At 36.9% G+C, this 21,292-nt stretch overlaps 5 protein-coding genes across 8 annotated transcripts; 2 read left to right on the forward strand and 3 right to left on the reverse strand.

Moving 5' to 3' along the window:
* The first annotated feature begins 1,393 nt into the window (after nucleotides 1-1,393).
* Nucleotides 1,394-9,699, forward strand: LOC105229683 (uncharacterized). Of its 3 annotated transcripts, none has more exons than XM_011210110.4 (3): nucleotides 1,394-1,888; nucleotides 8,266-8,529; nucleotides 8,616-9,699. In XM_011210110.4, exons 2-3 carry the CDS (start codon nucleotides 8,475-8,477, stop codon nucleotides 8,762-8,764), a joined length of 204 nt encoding a protein of 67 aa, XP_011208412.1. In that variant the 5' UTR covers nucleotides 1,394-1,888; nucleotides 8,266-8,474; the 3' UTR covers nucleotides 8,765-9,699. The 3 variants fall into 3 exon arrangements, with proteins under 3 accessions (XP_011208412.1, XP_011208411.1, XP_029407620.1); XM_011210109.4 differs by having other exon boundaries at nucleotides 8,269-8,529; XM_029551760.2 differs by having other exon boundaries at nucleotides 1,394-1,719; nucleotides 8,269-8,529.
* Nucleotides 4,627-7,980, reverse strand: LOC105229685 (cytosolic endo-beta-N-acetylglucosaminidase). Of its 2 annotated transcripts, none has more exons than XM_011210112.4 (5): nucleotides 7,765-7,980; nucleotides 6,571-6,802; nucleotides 6,366-6,514; nucleotides 6,075-6,249; nucleotides 4,627-6,017 (listed from the first exon to the last, which is right to left on the reverse strand). In XM_011210112.4, the coding sequence occupies exons 1-5, from the start codon at nucleotides 7,796-7,798 to the stop codon at nucleotides 4,793-4,795; spliced, it is 1,815 nt and encodes a 604-aa protein (XP_011208414.2). In that variant the 5' UTR covers nucleotides 7,799-7,980; the 3' UTR covers nucleotides 4,627-4,792. The 2 variants fall into 2 exon arrangements, with proteins under 2 accessions (XP_011208414.2, XP_011208415.2); XM_011210113.4 differs by lacking the exon at nucleotides 7,765-7,980 and adding an exon at nucleotides 7,256-7,724.
* Nucleotides 9,700-10,807: 1,108 nt separating the features above from the next.
* On the reverse strand, nucleotides 10,808-15,159 carry LOC115066421 (uncharacterized). The gene is made up of 3 exons (XM_049452763.1): nucleotides 14,425-15,159; nucleotides 14,097-14,110; nucleotides 10,808-11,727 (listed from the first exon to the last, which is right to left on the reverse strand). Exons 1-3 carry the CDS (start codon nucleotides 15,091-15,093, stop codon nucleotides 11,046-11,048), a joined length of 1,365 nt encoding a protein of 454 aa, XP_049308720.1. The 5' UTR covers nucleotides 15,094-15,159; the 3' UTR covers nucleotides 10,808-11,045.
* A 1,626-nt stretch (nucleotides 15,160-16,785) lies between these two features.
* LOC105229686 (glutathione S-transferase 1) lies at nucleotides 16,786-17,644 on the reverse strand. Its single transcript, XM_011210114.4, has one exon. The coding sequence runs from the start codon at nucleotides 17,529-17,531 to the stop codon at nucleotides 16,866-16,868; it is 666 nt and encodes a 221-aa protein (XP_011208416.1). The 5' UTR covers nucleotides 17,532-17,644; the 3' UTR covers nucleotides 16,786-16,865.
* Nucleotides 17,645-19,758: 2,114 nt separating this feature from the next.
* LOC105229689 (glutathione S-transferase 1) lies at nucleotides 19,759-21,190 on the forward strand. Its single transcript, XM_011210118.4, has one exon. It carries the CDS (start codon nucleotides 20,297-20,299, stop codon nucleotides 21,014-21,016), a length of 720 nt encoding a protein of 239 aa, XP_011208420.2. The 5' UTR covers nucleotides 19,759-20,296; the 3' UTR covers nucleotides 21,017-21,190.
* The last annotated feature ends 102 nt before the right edge of the window (nucleotides 21,191-21,292 follow it).

The following is a 21,292-nucleotide window of genomic DNA, read 5'->3' on the forward strand; positions in this document are numbered from 1 at the left end:
TATTTGTATTTTGATTTTAATCTCCATTGAATTTTTTTCGTTAGATTTTTCTTGCATGAGCACTTGGCGACAATTTGTTTGTGAGAGTATAAAAGTTGCAAATTATGGTTTATCATAGTGTGCGGGCCAAAAAACTCTGTACGTATGTACATATATGTATGTATGTGGCATGTATGTACATATATACAGTGGCGGACAAAAGCCCACATACACCCGCAGTTTTCATGGTTCTAAAAGTACTAAAAAAAGGAAATAATTTTTGCTACAGTTTTATATATAAAGATAATAAACTAAATAATATTTTTTAACATAAAACAGCAAAATCATGTGCGAAAAACTCAAAAATTACGTTGACGGCAATCGAAAAGCTTTCATTAAGTTTTAATTACAATCAAAATTATCTAAAAGCGGCAGCCATGGCCAAAAGCTCCCACGGCCCACGGCTCTCATTTGAACTGGAGCATGTGCGTTTGGAGCGTATTTTGTCGCTGACGCAGGAAACATGGGATAAAGTTATGGTTGCGTGAATGTCAAAACAAAAACAATAAACTTAGCACTCCTGTAAAAATAAAACAATAGCGCTCCGCTCACGCATTTACTATTCCCTTTCAGTTTACTCTTGAAGGGGTGTGCAATGGCATATCAGTAAGAGAAACAATGAAAGGTGAGTGTGATGACGCCGGTAGTGTTAGACTGCTTTAAATGTTTAAAATCGTTGACATCACGAGCCATAACGTAACGGCAACTGAGGAAGGGAGTAGCGTTTTTCGCTGTTCCTGTTATAAGGGCCATAAAGGACCGCTTAATTTCACTTATTCCTTATAGATATTAAGGTTAGGTGAATTTTAGAGTGTCTGAGAATGAACTTGTATAAGTTATGTTTTCTGTTCCGGGTTCTTGAGATGATACGCGAACTAGACGCTGAGTTTTTGAGATATCGACTTTGCACACGATCTTTTCTACCCACGAAGCTGCTCCTTTGTTGGAGCCGTTGATATCGGACCACTACAGCATATAGCTGCCATACAAACTGAACGATCAAAATTATGTCCTTGTAAGGAAAACTTTTTTATTTGACAAGATAGCTGGACGAAATTTGGCACGGATTATTGTTTAAAGCAAAAGTATGAATTCTGAAGAAATTGTTCAGAACGGAGCACTATAGCATATAGCTGCCATCCAAACTGGTTGATCAAATCAAGTTCTTGCATCGAAACGTTTTATTTGTGACCACAGTTAACGAACCCCAAAAGCAGTTATACTATGGAATTTTACACTCTGACTGTATGTATGTATGTATGTGTGTTAAAGCCATTGGAAATGTTGCAAATGTATTTTATTATTATTTTTCAAGTTTGAAAATATTTCCTTAAACGTAAGCAGAAGACTACTCCACATGTTAACGGCATGTAAACCATGTAAACGATTTCACAGGCCAAACCCAACGCTTTAGCCAAAGAAATGCCGAACAACCCCAACGAATGTTAACACCAGCAGCAGCAGCATCAACGACAACAGAGAATTTGTATGGAAAAGTTTGTGCCACCAGCATGCCGCAATACAGCATCAGTTGAGTTTATTATCTCCATGGGAGTGGATAATGTGCTTTCGTTGTACTCTCTCACGCGAAGCAAGGCATTCAGTGCTTTTTGGGGCTTGGCTGCCTAAAAGCGGGACAAATTCGGCTCAAATGCTGTACATATAAAGCGAATGATTTATGTACGTTGCTTGGCTAGCGCATAAAATAGTTCGTACTTAGTTGTTAATGCAATCCAATGTTAAATTCTCACTAAAAAGCAAATATAATTACGGGTAAAATATACATATTCAATTTAGTAAAATAAACAGCTTTCAAAGCGTAACAAACGCAGCGGATATTTATTAAAAAGTGAGTGCAATGAAAGTATGTTATTTCATAAATAAATGCATGTATCACACTTGTGCACATACATACATACTGTCATACAGATTTTAAGGTGGAACTCGAAATTGTGTTTAAAAACGGATGCAGTTGAAGTAATTAACTGTATATTTTGTAAAAGAAGTTTGTGAATGTTTTTAGCCTTTATCGTTTTGAGTTTTTTAATAAAACTATTTAATGTGTAGAGTTTATTTTAAGTGTTTTTGTATCTCTACATACTTATAATACGCCTATATGTAAATATGTATGTATATGCTCATGATCTAATAAAATGTGTCAGAGCCACAATAAGTTGGTGGCCTATTTCCACACATTTCCACGCATACTATATACATACATATACATATGTATGTATGTACTTTCATATACTCATAAATACTAGCACACTCACACACTTATGTACATAAATATTCATTCGTGCAAGTATCACTGCCAAGTGATTTGCTGCATCGCCAATTCGCAAAGTGTATTTGACCTAACTTTAGTGTTAACAAACAAACTCTTGTGTTTGTTTGATACTTGACATCCACCGCTGCTAATATGTGTATGTGTGCATGTATGTGAATTGTTCTTAGAGCCGTTGGAGCCGTGGATGCGCGTGCTATCGATTCGGTTCGTTAAGAAGTCATATAAATATTTACATACCAACATACATACATACATATGTACATAGAGTATATGCAGCTCATAAAATTAGTATCAACATTTGCCATACTTTTACCCTAACACTTTGAAGCTTGGCTGTGGCAAGTGTTCACTGAGTATGTCGCTGTGTTGAGCTTCTGAAGCAGTGATCTAACTCCTCCGTGAAGAACAAGCTTCAATTTTCAAGAAAGGACTTGAATAAAAACAAAAGAAAGAAAGAACGTTATCTTCGGTTGCACCGAAGCTTAAATCAGAAATACGAAATATTCCATAACAGAGCTTGGTTTTGATGGGTCACTTTGTATGTTAGCTATATGATATAGTAGTTCGATCTGAACATTTGAACAATTTTAATCGATCCTCATCAGTTCGTCACGTTGATTATTTGTATATATATCTATATAGGGTCTCACCTTGCTCAGAGTGTAATGAACGATCCTTGCCACAATATAGATCATAGTGTGGCTTAAGCCTACTCTTCCGGGTGTTGGACAAAAATTTTCCTTGACAACGATTTACAGCACAGAAACTGTGTTGTTGTTGTTGTTGTAGCAGCAGAATTATGCCGAGTTGACCATTCTTGGCTGGAAAATAATCCGGGTCCGTTTCGGCTACGTAGACCCGACTGTCGTGTGAACGGGCAGAAATTGTCTCTTTCGCCATCGCTTCAGCTGAATGTAAAATTACAACAACAAAAACGTTTATTTTAGAATAGAAATCGAATTTCATTTAGATGCATATGTCTCTACACTTATCGAAATCTAACCTCCTTCAAAGCGGTCATAGGTTGGTATACAAACCCATTTTGAATTTAAAATTCCAAAACATTACACCACTGGGACATTATTAAACACATATATTTATATAAGTGTGGATTTCTTTGTAATGAAACTTTATACATGCATATGTATGTATACATGTTTTGTATAGCAATATACTAGATACCCATAAGCCCATTTTATATCCAAAGAGCATGTTGTCACATAAAATCAGAAAAGTGTGCGCGACTATGCATTAAGGAAAACAAAGACGTATTCTCAACAAGTCAACTTAAGAACTTGTGTTTTTGAGAGGTAATGCAAGCTGACACACACAGACTAACCTCTTACCTATGTTTGTATGAGACTATGTCGATAAATCCTTTTTTACAAATTCTTACTGAATACTATACGGGTGTTGGCAGCGCTAAGCAAGAACAGGCAAATGAGTAATTGAAAAGGAAAGAGGACAAAGTGTTAAATTGAAATGTTTTTGCCTTTTCAATATAGCGGGGGGTAGTGGCATGAGAAAAAGTCGTATGAGCTCACACTCGTATAGTGACTGCATTCACTATTTTCGATATTTCTTTATAAAAATAGAAGAAAGCGTCACCGGCTCTATAAAGCATATACGATATTGGTTCCCTAAAACATATTGCTGTCATACAAAATGACCGATCAAAATCAAGTGATTGTAAGAAAAAGTTTTCTATTTGAAAACTTATCTGCACAAAAATTGGCCAAAATCGGACCACTATAGTATGTATCTGCCATACAAACTGACCGATCAAAGCAGCTTCGTTCTGGAAACTGTAGCAGGTTAAACGCCTACTTATCCAGAATGGACCCTGACTTATGTCCAGGGTGCAATGAGCCCCCGCATGACACAGGCCACCCCCTTGCATGCCCTGCTACCTCTACTCATCTGACGCTCTTCTCCTTTTGGTCCGGCCCCGTCGAAATAGCATGTTTCCTGGGCCTACCGTTGGATGGCTTTGACGACAACTTATCTAATCCTTACCATCCCAATGAGAATTAGGTACCCGTTAAAACAACAACAACCGATCAAATGCAAGCTAAAAATATTTTTTTTACCTTTGGTCTAGATTAATGTTATTGCAGCAAAATTAGATTGAACAATTTCTACTTTTTTACTCAAAAATCAAGTATTGTAAGGAAAACCACAAAATTGCGCACTCTACTATCAATTACAACAAATATTAAAGTGTGAAATGCCGATGCAAGATTTTGCGATAAGCAATCATTTGTTTTTGTCCCAAACAAGTTACAGAAGAGCAAAAATTCATTTTCGTTTAAGCTTTAATAGTTAAAATTGTAAAAAAACTGTATAAAATTTGTTTACATAATCATATAAATGTGTATACATATTTGGAAAAAATACTAATCAAAAGCCAAAAGAGCAACATTTTACTGACTTTTGACTAACGTTGGACCTTATCTGCAAAAGTTAATTAAGCAAATCCTCTCCATAAATTTGTATCAATGCAATATTGCTATCTTGTGGGAAGTCAAGCGTATTCACATCACACTCATTCAGGTAGACCGCACCTAAGTAGGCAGTGTCTGTTGCTTCTGCACTTCGACGATACAGCACACCAATATCCTTCACTTGAATGGCGCCATCGAAAGCCACCACATAATAACGTACGCGCCACCCATTTGCCGTATTTTCAGACAGCGAAATTTCTTTGGGTATTTTTGGTGTATCTAAATTATTGCTATGCAATAGATGATAATATTTCGGCTTTAATGGTGAGACGTAGCAGCGTCCTTTTTGCAAATTCGTTGTATCGTAATAATCACCCAAGAAAAGATAACAATCGCGTGCATTATTTCTTGTACAAAAACGCAAAATGCAATCGAATTCGCCATCCCTTGGTTGCAGCTTATAAGCGTAGGCAAAAACAAGTCCACCACTTTGCAGTTTGAAGTCGGCGACAAACACACGGAAGCTATTATTATACTGTAATATACGTAGGCACGAGCCGCCATTAAAAGCGTCGGAATAGAAGCGCTCAGCGAGCTGATATAGCGGAACTGATGGCTGTAGCGAACAGCGTGATAAATTAAAAAACTGTTCACCATCACCACCACCACTGCCGCTCACACTACTCTTTGGGCGACCATTTATATATGTGCTTTTTCCGGAACCCAAACAAAAATCGGAATAAAACGGTAATGCATGGTAAGGATGTGTAGCCAAATGTTCCCATAAAGAGCACCAAAATTTTTCATTGCGGCGCAAGAAAGCATCATTTACGCTGTCGTCTCCCAACGGTTGTTTTATATTGTACCCGAACATTTGTAGAGTTTCATATGTCCAGGCCGGTGCAAAGAAGCCCGTTGAAAATCGTTGATTCACAATGCGTGCCAAGGTTTGTTTACACTGAAACTTGGCAACTTGACCACGTCCAAAGACATCGATGCCAAAAAAGGCACGCTGACATTGAGCTTGTGAGCGCTCACAAATTTCCGTTGTCATCTCTAGACTTCTATCATTCCATGTATAATTGATTAGCATGCCATGCGCAGCACGAAAAAAACGCACATTTTTTGCATTAATTTCATTTTGCCATCTCAGGTCACCGGTATCAATGATGCTGTCATACCAGAACACCACACCGCGTTCCACTTCACTTTCCACAGTTGTGCGTAAGCGTTCTACGAGGTAGCTGAAATTAATGCGGTCTTGATATCCAATTGGAAATGTTATTGGTTTTCATACTCACTAGAGGTTTTCCATATCTTCTAATTTAACTTTGCATTCGACATTAATCAACCAGCCTTCGAAGCAATAATGCTTACACAACTTCACCATAGCGTCGACAATCTTATCTACCATATCCTTTGACTGCAGCACTTCGTTTAACAATTTGGAATGCCCACTTTCGGTAATAAATGTGCCTGTGAGCAAAATATTTATATTTTTTTAATTTAATTCAGTTAATTAACAGAATATTAACAGAAATATTTTGCACGTTAAGCTTAATATTTCACGCATTATATGTTCCAATACTTACCCAAAACTCGTACCCCATGTTTGTGCGCCGCGTTTAACCAACCACAAGGCGGTATTGTGATATAATTATGACTAAAGTAACAGAAGTAGTCGATTCCAGACCAATGGTAAAAACGGTAGTCATCATACTTCTTAGATGAGTGGTAATGTCTGCAGAATAGAAGCTGTGAATAAAATTTTAACATCTCAAAGTATATGCTATATACCGATCTTCCAGATAGTTTCCCATCATATCGTGACAGACTAGAACTTCGCGTCTATTGTGGTTTCCAATTGGTTCTCTGTAATTACTCATCAATTGATATTGTCTTTGTAGATATATTGGCGAAATGCGAGGCGCCAACGGCGTTACATAGCTCGCCCATTGTATGTCTTTACTTCGCAATTCGAAGGATAGTAGCTGTTCGTTTGAGAGTATCGCTTCCGCTTCCAGTTTGTCTTCAATGGTAAAATATTGCATAATGGTAAAAAATTATAGCGCACACGTAATAAACCTCTTAATGCTTCCAATGTTATTTAAGCAATGCGGCGAAAACTTATGGTTTAATATACATAATTCATTATTTATCGGAAGCTTTGGATACATTTTTTTTTGCTTAGGAAGTGCAACTATAATTTTAAGATTTCATTGTTTGATTGATTTAATGCATTAACACGTATATAATCATATATGTATATTATATGTGAAACATTGCATATAGTCGAATAGAAAGCTTAACCTTATCACTAAATTAGGAATTGCATTATAAGTATGCATGCATCACTAACAATGAGTAAATGTGTACATAAGTATATATACTCGTATGAAAAAAGTTAACTTTGGAATATTGTATTGAATCGAACGTGCTCTTCAGTGAATTAATATGTCGAAAGCTAATAAGGAATATTTACCTAAGTTTAAATTGATTTTTGGTTATTAATAAGTATTATTTGTCTCCAGTTAAAATAAGTTGTTCTATTTTATAGTAGGCTGGTAATGTTCAGTCCTCCGATTATATCAGAAAGTAAAAAAAATATGTGAACAAAACTAATACATATTTATAACAAATATTAGCGAATAACTGCTATTTACGAATACGCGGGAAAATATTTAATGATTTATGGTTTGTGCAATCTTTTATCACTTCCCGCTTGTTCACGAACGAAAAAATTGTCATTCGCGAGTTGGGTTCTCTTCGTATGTACAAATATGTCTGCTTTTATGCAAATAAGCCGCTAAAACGCAAACAAATAAAATTCTAATAAGCATTACACATCAACCAAGCAATGGTTATTTCAATAACATATTCAAATATATAACCAATAGCTTTCACACTGCACTATTTTCTTTTTAAAACTCCGGTTTAAATATAATTTAGTTAGCAAGCAAACAAGAGCAGGAAAACGTTCGCATTACTCACTGCAACATTCCTCCGATCCATCGCACATTTTCATTTGCACTTAAGGAATTAATCTATTTGCTAACTTTCATTTATACACTAAAAATAAATGCAATTTTTACACAATTTATATATAAAATAAATGAAACCAATAAAAATAAAACTAATATTTATCACTAGAAATACGACAAATGCTATGCTAGCAGAAGCCAATTGGGAAGGAAAATAAAATCAGCTGTGAATTAGATAGCGATGTAAGGCATTGCGTTATCAACGTCATAGTTGCAATCGACGTTAATCGTTTATTAGCGAACGTTTTAGTTGTCGCAATTGAATTTAAAAATAAATAATCTCAGTTCGAAACGTTATTATCATGGAAGTTCAAAATCAAATATAAATAATTCACCACTGAAAATATGCAAATTGAATTTTTAACAGATTTCTACTATGTAGCTTATATTAACCAAAAAATTAATTTTTCTGTGTACCATTATATGATTACTAAATTTCCTTTCTTTTCAGCAGAAACACCATGGCAATTACATTGTATGATCCTTAAATTGGTGGTTCTCCAATCTATGCCTGGAAATTTTAATATTGCTGTAACTTATCTCCATTGAAAAAGCATTTATAGTACCTAAAAAACCTTACAAAAGTTTACTCAAGTCCAAGTTGGGCAATAGAATTTAATTGTATTTAAAAAAGTTTTGCTCTTATATATTACCATCAAAATGCCAGCAGGCAGGGTAGCCGGGAAAGCTGGCTATTCCAATCATTATTACAACGGTAAGAGAGTGATACATTCTTTTAATATGTCAATTCCATAAATATTTTCTTACTAAAAATTCCATTTCATTTGAATTTATTTCAAGGGCGTTCGTACGTGGGCATCAACGAGGAGATAATGTGGGTTAGCATAGGAATGGGGGTAACAATTGCAATTCTCATAACCATTGCGTTGTGCTATATTGCACGTGAAAAATGTCAAAAACGCCAACGTGAATATTATGTGACCGCGTAGTTCCTTTCGCAATCACCCATTTCATATACACCGCTATACCGTTTACCTTTCCTGATTTAAATATGGTCCATTGTGAACCCGCCAGCTATATGAATTGCGAGGTTAGCTTATGCCATAGTACTTAAAGATTCACCTAATCACACTCACACCTAAAAAGTTCAACGATTCCCGCGGAAGCGAGTATGTTAAGGGTCGGGGGTGCAGTATGGGGCAAAAAGAAAATATTGCGACGAGTGAAAAATAAAAGCAACGCACAAGAAAACAACCAACTTCCGTAAAATAAAAAGGTATATTAAAGCATATTAGATTGTTCACGCACTTACATACATATTCATGTTGGTAATATACATACGTGTGTGTGTCGTACATATACGCGTATATATACATATGTACTAGTTGAAGCCATATGTACACATGTACATGTATTTGTCTCAAATGTATTGTCATGTTGTGTATTAGAATTGAAACCAAATGTATTATTGAATTAAATTAGGACCTTTATTATACACAATTAAATACCCAGAATCCTCTAATAAGCCTTTTTATTGATATAACCTTATGTATGAAAATCGAGGTACATATGTACACCTTTGCTCAATATAAATTATTAATTATATTGAAATACATAGTTTACCAAGAAAAACAAAGCGAACAGCAAAAAGTAATCACGCACTTTTATTGTTGTTGAATTTTGCAAACGAAAACGACTATATAGTAAATTATCGAAATATTTATATTTGGATTGTTAAACATAAACAAATTTATATTTGTACTTCAAAACTGCTATAGCATTGCTGACCGAGTTATGTGATGCCAAATTTATGTATGTATGTAAGTTGTATTCATGTATGTATTTATTGACAATTGTTTACTTTTAAATATATATCTATATATATATATATAATAAATGAATGAATATAAAAGTATGTATATGCTTTACATATTAGTTTCACATTTACAGTAAGTATGTATATTTAAAGTTATGTATGTATGTATATAAGCAGTCACATAAGGTTAGGAGAAATAATTAAACCTTAAATCAAACAAGAAAAAGCTTTTACTTCGGCATTTCCGAAGCTATTTCTTCTCTTCTTTCCGATCTAAAAAACTCCATAGAAGATTGTAGACTTGTTTAGCACAATAAACCATTCCAAATTTCGAGAAGATATCTCTTGAAATAAAAAAGTTTTCCATAAAAGGATTTTGATTTTGATCGACCACAGAAAGTCACTCATTATTCGCGTCCTGCTATATGGTGCAGAGATGTGGACGATGACAACATCTGATGAGTTGACGTTACGAGTTTTCGAGAGAAGGTTCCGCGGAAGATTTATGGTCCTTTGCGCGTTGGCCACGGCGAATATTGCATTCGATGGAAGGATGAGCTGTAGGAGATATACGACGACATTGCCATACATACTTGTAGTTCAGCGAATTAAGGGGGGAGCCTGATTTAGAAGCTTAGCTGCGCCGGCTAGGTCATGTCTTATGTGTGGAAAACGACTGACACGCTGTTGTTAACTCGGCTATAAGTGCGTAAGCAGTGTCTACGCCAATAAAGAAGAAGAAGGCGAAGTCTATGTAACAGCTATATGCTATAATTGACCGATCCAAAAAATTTCTTAGAGGATTGTAGACTTGCCTTGGATAAATAAAGCAGTTTACCATGCATGGGATTTGATTTCGATGGAGCAGCTTGTATGACAGCTATGTATATATGTACATATGTGCTACAGTGGTTATTGACGGTTCCGAGTAATATCTTGAAAATGACGTCTGCTAATTTTAAGTCGATATCTCAAAACCTGAGGAATTATATACAGGCAGACAGACGCGTATATACAAATAGTCGGTCATAGCTAAATCAGCTCGTCACGCTGACTATGCCTATATACTATATTTTGTAGGATCTCGGACGTTTGTGTAAGCTTCGTGTCAAAAGATATAAAGCAAAAGTCAGGTCGTAATTTATTCACATTTCTGTTGTAAGCGGCGTAATACCACAAGTTGAGTAAGGTCAAAATCAAAAGTCATATACAGGAATTAAGTTCATAACGCAAAATGTTTTTTTTTATTTGTCATGCAAAAGAAGATTTCCTAAACAAAGTACATATTTTAATTTATAAATACAGTGAAAGCTCTATAAAACGAACGACCTCGCCCGATCCCAACATTTCCAGCATTTTTTGATTATTTTTATTAAGGACAATCTCTTAAACGGACAGAAAGACTGCTCCCGCCAGTGTACGCTTATTGGGAATTTCACTATATTAGCAATTTCTTATGCCTTATACTTTGCCAATATCGGTTTAATTACATCCTCGGTTGCTTTCAGACCTTTGGCGTTTGCTTTCTCATAATATGGCAACTGCTTCATGTTCTCCAACCACGCTGTCAACTTTGGCCACTTGTCCGCCACCACTGGCACAATTAAATTCAGAACAGTAACCGTTGTTAGAAGACTGAAGTCAGCTATGGTTAAATGATCAGCAGCCATATATTTATTTTGATTGAGATAAGCCTCCAGCACAGTGTATACATCACTAATGCCTTTTAATGCTTCATCAACCGCCGCTTGTGGCAGTTCGCTTGTAAGTAACGGACGCAAACGTTGTTTCATAGTTTCGTTAAAGATAACACCATTCTCATAGTGCAAACGTTGATCGACAATGGCGCGTTGATACAGGTCCTTTGGATAGAGCGAATCATCTTTGCCATATTTGCTAGCCAAAAAGGCGATAATGGCGTGAGAATCGGATATATATTTGCCATCAACTTCGAGTACTGGAATTGTATGCGCTGGATTCTTTTTCAAGTGCTCCTCAGAATTTTGTTCACCTTTATATGTATCCACCGGTATTAGTTCGAATTCCAAATTCAAAGCATTCAGTGTGAGTAAAACGGCGCGTACCGGCGGACTTCTCTCGAAGCCGTAGAGAACAAGTTTTTCACCCATTTCGGAACTTTAATCACTTTTGGTCACTACAAGAGCTAAATTTCGACTAAAAACTTTTTTATAAATTTGCGCTATTTGTAGAGAAATTTATACGTGTCACACATACTTATTTTCGTGTAATGATGATAAAGCACATTTGCCAATTTGATTCTTAATATTATATATCTTATCATTAAATACAAGCAATAGGAGTGATACTTGTAGTTCGTGGAACTGATCCGAATCCAATCCTCTGGTTGACGTTTTTCCGTATTTTAAATCGTTTTTAGGTTTATTAAGTACATAAGACATAAGTATGTATATAATTTCATGGACTATTTGCCATATTTACCATAAATAACTCATACATTCACATATTCGACAAAAGGCTTGTTGGACAAACGAAAGTTATAACATACATATGTATTTAAAGTATAGATAAAGATAGTAAAGATAGGCATATGGGAGCTCAGGGAAGTATTGACCAGATACAACCCATGACACACAGTCTCACCATTGTCAGGAAAATATACCCCTGAATTTCAAGTATAGATCTCACACTTTGAACTATATTTGCGGTAAAAAATCAACTGTAGGTATTGGGGTCAAAATATTCGGTACCTAGGAGCTTGAACAATTTTTGGTGGATTTGGACATTTTGTGGTCATAAGATGTCATACGCTAAAGTTGTATCCCATTATTTTTATTGTTTCTTCTTGCTTCTTGAAGAGAAAATGACGTTTCAAAATTTCAAAACGATATCTTAAAAATTGAGGGACTAGTTCGTATATATAAAGACAGACAGACGGACGGACAGGTGGATAGACAGACGGACATGGCTAAATATATTCAGTTCAACATACTGATCACTTAAATATATACTTTATAGGGTCTCCGACGCTTCCTTCTGCTTGTTTAAGGTATAAAAATTGTGTTACATGGCGTGGTTACAGTCCGATTTTACCCATCCTCTGTGCCAAACTACAGTTACATATCTTATTTTAGTGCTTAGTTATGGCACATTATGGGTTTTGCTTTAATGACGTTTTGTGAACGTGGCATTGGTCCGATTATGTCCCTTTACGAACTCCGCCTTACTTCTTTGCCAAGGAAAATGTACCAAGTTTCATCAAGATTTCTTAATTTTTACCCAAGTTACAGTTTGCACCGATGGACGGACGGACAGACAGACAGTCAACCGGATTACAACTCGTTTCGTCGACATGATCATTTATAATCTCATCTCTCTCGCTTAGTTTTAGGTGATACTTACAGCTGTTAGGTGAACAAAACTGTTATAACCTGTAGCAGCATGTTGCCAGAAAATAATGGAAATAAACTTTAATTTCGGCAGCACTGAAGCTACAGGTTTGTCCGGAAAGTAATAGGACTGATTTTCTACCCCCGCAACTGTACCTTGGAGCGTGCGCGCACCGACTGGATTCGGTAGAGGCCGTTTCTAGCTTACGAATGAGTGGCTGGTCAGTTGTCTCCGAGCACCTGGAGAGTCAGGACAAACATTTTTGCTCGACGTGTTTCTGCGAGAGGTGCAAGCCGAAAATCCAACGTTTTGGCTGGTATGTGATTAAATTCTGTGTGAAACTCGGTAAACAGATACGTTTGATGTAATCAAGCCGACTTACCCAGCTGTTGCTTTAGCAAGAAGGAAGGCCGGGACGAGGTCGCTGATGAAAAAGCAAATTTAAAGTGAAAACGATGCTCATTGTCTTGTTTGACATCAAAGGCAGCGTGAACCTTGAATCTGTTCCTCCTGGGCAAACCGTGAATACCAAGTTTTACGTGGAAGTACTCAAAAGTCTTAAACGAACCCGATTGACCCGGTCCGACAAGACATCGCATTGGAAGTTGCACCACGACTCACACCCCCTTTTTTTGTGAACAGCTACCTAATCAAGACCGGCATTCCAACGCCGCAGCCGCCCTACAGCCCAGATGTGGCCCCACGAACTTTTTTTGTTTCCTTGCCTGAAAAGGCCGATGAAAGTCAAGCATTTTGAGACGACAGAGGGGATCCAAGCAGCAGTCACCTCGCCTTCAATACTTGGAAGTCGCGCTGGCAGCGCTGCATCAACGCAGAAGGGGCCCATTATGAAAGTTTTTAAAGAATTGTAATGATTGGTTCAATATTTTTTTTTTAATCGATTCAGTCCTATTACTTTCCGGACAAACCCTGAAGCTAAAACGAATCAGCTAGCCATGCTGACCATTTCTATATTTATATGTATATTTTGTAGAATCTCGGACGTTTCCCTCAGGATGTTTTGTATAAAATTCGTGTCAAACTTAACGTACCATATACAGGGTATAAAAATTCAAAGTATATAAAGCAAAATTCAGGTCGGAAAGTATGATTTTTTCATTTGAAACACAAATTACTCACATTTCTGTTGCTGCGAAAAAAAAAAAAAACAAATTGATTAAAGTCAAATTTAAAATTCTTAAAAAGGACTCACAAAATGTTTTTATTTGTCAAGTAAAAGAAGATATCCTTAACAATATACATTTGTTTATTTATAAGTACAGTTAAATCTTAAAACAAACGTTCTATTGTTCTATTAAGCGCACATCTCCATTAACCGTGCACCTTGGACGATCCCAACATTTCCAGCATTTTTTGATATTTATTAAGGACAATCTCACAGAGAGGCTGGTCACGCCAGAGTACGGTTATTGGGGATGTCAAAATATTATTTATTTGTTATGCCTTGAGCTTTTCCAATGCCGGTTTAAATTTTTCCACGAGTGCTTCCAAACCTTTGGCGTTTGCTTTCTCATAATATGGCAACTGCTTCATGTTCTCCAACCACGCTGTCAACTTTGGCCACTTGTCCGCCACCACTGGCACAACTAAATTCAGAACAGTAACTGTTGTTAGAAGACTGAAGTCAGCTATGGTTAAATGATCAGCAGCCATATATTTATTTTGATTGAGATAAGCCTCCAGCACAGTGTATACATCGCGAACGGCTTTAAATGCTTCCTCAGCTGCCGCTTGTGGCTGTTCGCTTGAAAATAATGCACGCAAACGTTGTTTCATAGTTTCGTTAAAGATAACACCATTCTCATAGTGCAAACGTTGATCGACAGTGGCGCGTTGATACAGGTCCTTTGGATAGAGCGAATCGTCTTTGCCATATTTGCTAGCCAAAAAGGCGATAATGGCGTGAGAATCGGATATATATTTGCCATCAACTTCGAGTACTGGAATTGTATGCGCTGGATTCTTTTTCAAGTGCTCCTCAGAATTTTGTTCACCTTTAAATGTATCCACCGGTATTAGTTCGAATTCCAAATTCAAAGCATTCAGTGTGAGTAAAACGGCGCGTACCGGCGGACTTCTTTCGAAGCCGTAGAGAACAAGTTTTTCACTCATTTCGGAACTTTAATCACTTTTGGTCACTACAAGAGCGAAATTTCGACTAAAATCTTTATTATAAATTTGCGCTATTTGTAGAGAAATTTATACATGTCCCACATACTTACATATGTTCGTGTAATGATGGCACATTTGCCAATTTGATGATACTCTTACATTTAATGTTATATGTACAAGTACGTACTTATACGAGTATATCTTATCTTTGTGCATTAAATATGTACATACAAGCAACCGGATTGATAAAGAGTTTACAAACAAACAAATTGGTAACTAAACTAAAGCAATTTATTAAGTTTAACTGGGTTTTTCATGAAAACAAATAGTCCATGGAATTATATACATATGTACATAATATGTATTATGTATTTCTTAATAAATCTAAAAACGATTTTACATACGGAAAAGCCGGTGCAAAACGTCAACCAGAATATCAAAATCCAATCACTGATGAGTAATTCGGCATAGGGTTTGTTAGAAAAATGAAAGTCATTATACAAGTAAGGAAGAGTTAAGTTCGGGTGCAACCGATTATTTTATACTCTTGCAACTTGCGAGGGTGAAAGTTGGAGAAATATTTTTGGGTGCACAACGTTAACGAGAGGATCGGAAACCAAGAAATTATATATGTATATTTATACATATAATATACATATGTATATAACTCATACAATCACATATTCAACAAAAGTTTTGTTAGAAAAACGAAAATCATTGTAGATATGTATGTAGTTGGGGGTAATACCCGATGTTATCTATTTTTGTCAACAATACATACTATTAATATGACACATACTAATAAAATGTTCCCCAATATTCATTAAGGTACCTCACATACTATCACCAAACAATATGTTATATGGAAACTAGATTAAGTTTTCGCCCAATTTTATTCATTTTAGGCACAAATATACACTGTTATCAGCAAAATACGCTCTGTCATTTTCATTGAGATAACTTGCTGGTATGCGGTACGAACTCAAATTCGAAAATTGTTGGGTTAGGTATATGGGGAGTTAGTGATTAACCACACTCAGCCGATTTCTGACACACAGATACAGGGTTTGTCCGGAAAGTAATAGGACTGAGTCGATTTAAAAAAAATTATTGTACCAATCATTTTCAATTCAATTTCCAAGTATTGAAGGCGTCATGGAAGACATTATCCGAAATATTCTTGAGAGCCGAGGATCCCCTCTTTCAACTCATAATGCTTACCTTTCATCGGCCTTCTCAGGCAAGAAAACAAAAAAGTGCGGGTGAGCCACATCTGGGCTATAGGGCGGCTGCGGAAGCGTTGGAATGCCGGCCTTGGTTAGGAAGCTGTTTACCGGAAAGACGGTGTGAGAGGGGGCGTTGTCGGGCCACAATTGCCAATCGGCTGAGAGGTCTTGTCGGATTGACCCTTCGTTTTAGTCTCTTGAGGACTTCCACGTAAAACATGGCGTTGACGGTTTGTCCAAGAGGAACAAATTAATGGTGGACGATGCCTTTGATGTAAAAAAAAGACAATGAGCATCGTTTTCACTTTGGATTTGCTTATTCATCATCTTTCTGGCCCTCCAAAAGGGCCTGGTGCCACCGAAACATACCAATTCTGAAATGCTGTTCAGGGTATAAAAATTACAACGTACCAATAATTTAAATATAACAAGCCTTTTCTGTCTGCTTAGCACAAAAACTAGAAACTTTAGTTTTCACACTAATATGAGCATAATATGCGCCATTTATTTCAATATTGCAGCTAAGTAAATAAAATGGTTATTTATTCAGGATACAATTGCAGTGAGACGTGTCTTAAGTATCTCTATATACCTCTTGCAGCCCCAACCGTTTGCTTCCTCGTAGTATGGCAATTTCTTCAAGCGCTCTATCCAAGCGCTCACTTTGGGATATTTTTTAGCATCCAATTCGATCACACCGCCCAGCGACGTTGCCGTGGCAACACAACAAAAATCCGCTATGGTCAGACAATCGCTAACTAAATAAGGAGCGCTTGTCAGGAACTTCTCTAGCAAAGTATAACCCTCGATAATTCCCTGTGTCTTTTCACGCGGCACGATGGACACGTTATTCTTGAACATCGGTCGTGTGATGCAGCGCAATGACATGAAGAGTATGCTGGCATCGAAGTAGAGTCGCTGATGGACGCGGGCGCGCAAGACCAAATCTCGCGGATATAGTGAATCGTCTTTAGCATACTTGTCGACAAGATAAGCACAGATCGCGTGCGAGTCCCACAGCCAGACGCCGTTATCACTCAAAGTGGGCACAGTGTGTTGTGGATTGTGCTTGATGAAGTCATCGGTTAATTGTTCACCCGCCAAAATATCTACATGTTTGTATTCAAAGTTCAGTTTTAGTGCTTTCAGCGTTAGCAAACATGCGCGGACTGGTGGACTGATGTCGTTGCCATATAAAATAATACCTGACATTTTTCACCTGTTTTCTCAATTAAATCAATTAAATTTCGTTTGTTTTTGATTTCTTTCTATTAAATGTCAGTTAACTAACGGATGTTTTGCCATGGAATAGAGGAATGACATAAATAGATATACAGACATCCAATCACATGATTTCCACAATTGATTATGGAATTATGATAAATGTACAGTGTTTACTAATAGTCGTCATACATTCCAAAAAAATTTAAATAGTTATTATTTTTCGAAATTTTTGACCTTTGCTTGCTTAATATTGGATGCGTATATATCATTCTGAAGAACTTTGCCTTAGGGACTATGGCTCTAAAACCGTTTGTTGTCTTCAAATGGAAAATGTATCAAATTGCCATTGAGTAAGGTTAATAGCTTAATATATAAGAGAATGGAACATATTCTCTATTCCTTTAGAGATTTTCAGTCACTTTTCCCCTATATTGACGGTCCTTGAGCCATTAGCAGTGCCTATGCAATACTTTAAATGGGAATCTAACGGCGTCAAATCGCGCGACCGACGCGGCCATTTGACTGGGCCATTCTTGAGATAACACGTTGACCAAACTTAGTTTTCAATAAATCGATTGTGAGATTCGCTGTGTGGCCTTTGGCGCCGTCTTGTTGCAACCACATATTGCCCAAGTCCATATCATCCAATTCGGGCCTAAAATATTCGGTTATCATTGAGCGGTAGCGATTCTCATTCACTGTGACATGACGGTCTTAATCATCACGGAAGAAGTACGGCCCAATGACGCCGCCGGACCATAAATCGCACCAAACCGTAATTTTTTCAGGATGCAATAGTGACTCGCGGATTATGGGTGGACTGCTGCTTGACCAATAACGCTTATTTTTGTTATTGACGAAGCCATTTAGCCAGAAATAAGCCTCATCGCTGAAGATGATTCTTCGCTCAAAATCTGGAACATTTCAAAGTTGTTATTCAGCCGAATTCACGAACATACGACGATACTGGTGGTCAAGCGGCTTAAGTTCTTGCGTCAATTTGATCTTGCAAGAATGTAGGTCAAGATCTTTTCGCGAAATTCATCACAACGACGGCACAGAGATGCCCAATGCTTTTGAACGACGTGTGAGATACTATTTTGGGTCTTACTCGACACTACGGCCACTTCTTTGTCTCACTGGCACGGAAACATTTTGGACTGTGTCTGTGGATTCAAATTTTTCCAGTAGATGCGCAATTGTTGATTTGACAGAACGATTATGACGACTATAAATTTGATGTAGCGCTCTTAAAGTTGATGCCACTGACTCCGAATTTCGGTTGTTAATTTTAATATTTTCAACTGGTTCTTGGATTGTATATCCTTCCATGATGAAATAGCAAACTTTGCTGAAGAGAAAAGTTAAAAGAGCGGGAAAAAATATGGGGTCGTTTGCTGTCCCGGTTTACTTTGCAGAGTTCCTATTGAAGAACCAGTTATATCCCGACGAGTAGCATATAGAGCCATGCCAATTTCTTACTGGTACATTTGTCAATTTTCAAGTTCAAAGTAAAATATGTATACAAGTTTTTTTTGTCTAATGCCAACGATGGATTACTGTAAAGGAAATTTACTGTTACATTTCCGCATTTTATACGTTAATTAGAGGATGAGTCTGAGTTTCAGTCATTTGGGAAATGAATAATCTGTTTGAAGTCTTACGATTACAGAGAAAAGTGAGCTCAACATTTATAAGAGGCACACCTATGTCAATTGTTTTTATATTTAAAAGGCACTCTTATACATACATACATGTATACATGTATATAAAAATACATCGTAAAAGTTTAATAGACAAAAATTAAATATTTTTCGAGTTTCACGCCATATCCGACGCCGCTAAAAAAGAAGGCCGTGATTGCGCAAAATGCACAAATTTGATAATGATCGGATCATTTGTCTCCGAGTAATCACATCAGAAAATGCGAAAAATGTTGTTTCGAGAAAAACGTGTTTAAGACAAACTGATGCAGCTGATTACGGTATACTAAGCGCCTTTTAGAAATACCGTGAAATTACCGATCACCTTCCATAGTGGAAAAACCATACACGCACTAATGTTCGAAACCAAGCTTTTGAAATCATCATCGTGTCATTGTTGCGGTTGCCCTCCATGCAACTAAACAAATTCTGTGCAATAAAGAGTATTTTTACATGTCCAAGACACATAACTGGACATATGCAATACATATGTATGTACAGATAAATAAAGGTTAACGGTTACTGCGTCCGCAAAATGACGTCAAACTTAGAGCTTTTCTCTAATTAAAATTAATTAAGGATTAAGTGACGCGCGCACAGGTGACGATCAGTCGTTGTGGCCACTGTAGTCGCCTCAATTTAAAAATAAAATAATTTGAATGTAATCAGAACTGCCGTCTTTTGTTTATTTTTTTTTTACCCTCTTAAAATAAGTAAATTAACAAACAATGTATGTTTGAATGTGTGGCCAATAAAGCAAGTTTCTTACGTCATTAATAAGCATGGGTAAGCGTATCTTATCTGCAGTATATGCCCCAAAGCTTTTATCGCAACGGAGAATCAATTGCTCTGGAAGAGTGATTGGGAACAATGTACATATATAAATCAGTGTACGTGATTATTCGGTCAGTTAATGCCGGAATAACGCTTAAGAGCAGTGGGTGTACTCAAGCAGCCAGCAAAGGAAGCAGACTTATGGGAATTTTGACTTCGTTGAGACTTTAAAGTGATATTAAATATTATAATAATTTAAATAACCGAATCCAAGCAATGTCATCGAAATTGATTTTATATGGCACGAAAAAGAGCGCACCGACACGTACCGTCTTGCTCACGCTTAAAGCACTCGATTTAGACTTTGAATTTCGTGAGGTGAACATCTGGGCCAAAGAACAAATGCAGCCGGAATTTGTAGAAAAGAATCCCCAGCACACAGTACCCACGCTTGAGGATGGCGCACACATACTTGTGGACTCACATGCCATTGCCGGTTATCTGGTACGCAAGTACGGCAAGGATGACACACTCTATCCATCAGATTTCTATGCGCGCGCCGTAGTGGATCATCGTTTATACTACGAAGCAGCGACATTGTTTGCCACTTGCATGAAGCAAATCACCGGTCCACTCTTCCAACAGAATATCACCGATATACCAAAAGAGAAGTTCGAGCAAATACGTAATGCCTACACTTTGCTGGAAACATTTCTCACCAAAAGCGCCTATATGGCTGGTGAGCATTTGACCATCGCCGATTTCAGCATCGTTTCGACGGTCAGCGTCTTAAGTGCTACATTTGTTGCTGTCGATAGTAACAAGTGGCCGAAGTTGGCGGAGTGGCTGAAGCGTTTGGAAGCGCTTCCTTACTATGCGGAAATCTCGGACGCTGCTTTGAAGGAATACGCAGAACTGGTGCACAGCAAACTGCCGAAGCAATATGAAAAGTTGTGGAAGAAGGCGTATGAAGAAATCAAAAGTAGTAGACAGTGAGTGAGCGCGAGTGATTTCAATTTGAGCGTAGTTCTGGCGATACGTCGTCAGTACAAATTTGTTGTTTTATATTCATTTGTTGTTTATTGCTTGTTTCAAAATGTAAATGTTTATTTATAAGCGAATGTTTATACTGATTGAATAAAAATAAATTATGCAGTTTGTCATAAGAAATATTTAAGTTACTTATATAGATATTAATACAACCTCCACTCTGCTACTAAAATATAATTTAATAATGATATAAGCGTATGTTTTCACTAAAGATTGAGTAAA

The sequence above is a fragment of the Bactrocera dorsalis genome, chromosome 3, assembly GCF_023373825.1.
Source record: "Bactrocera dorsalis isolate Fly_Bdor chromosome 3, ASM2337382v1, whole genome shotgun sequence".
Classification (NCBI taxonomy): Eukaryota; Metazoa; Arthropoda; class Insecta; order Diptera; family Tephritidae; genus Bactrocera; species Bactrocera dorsalis.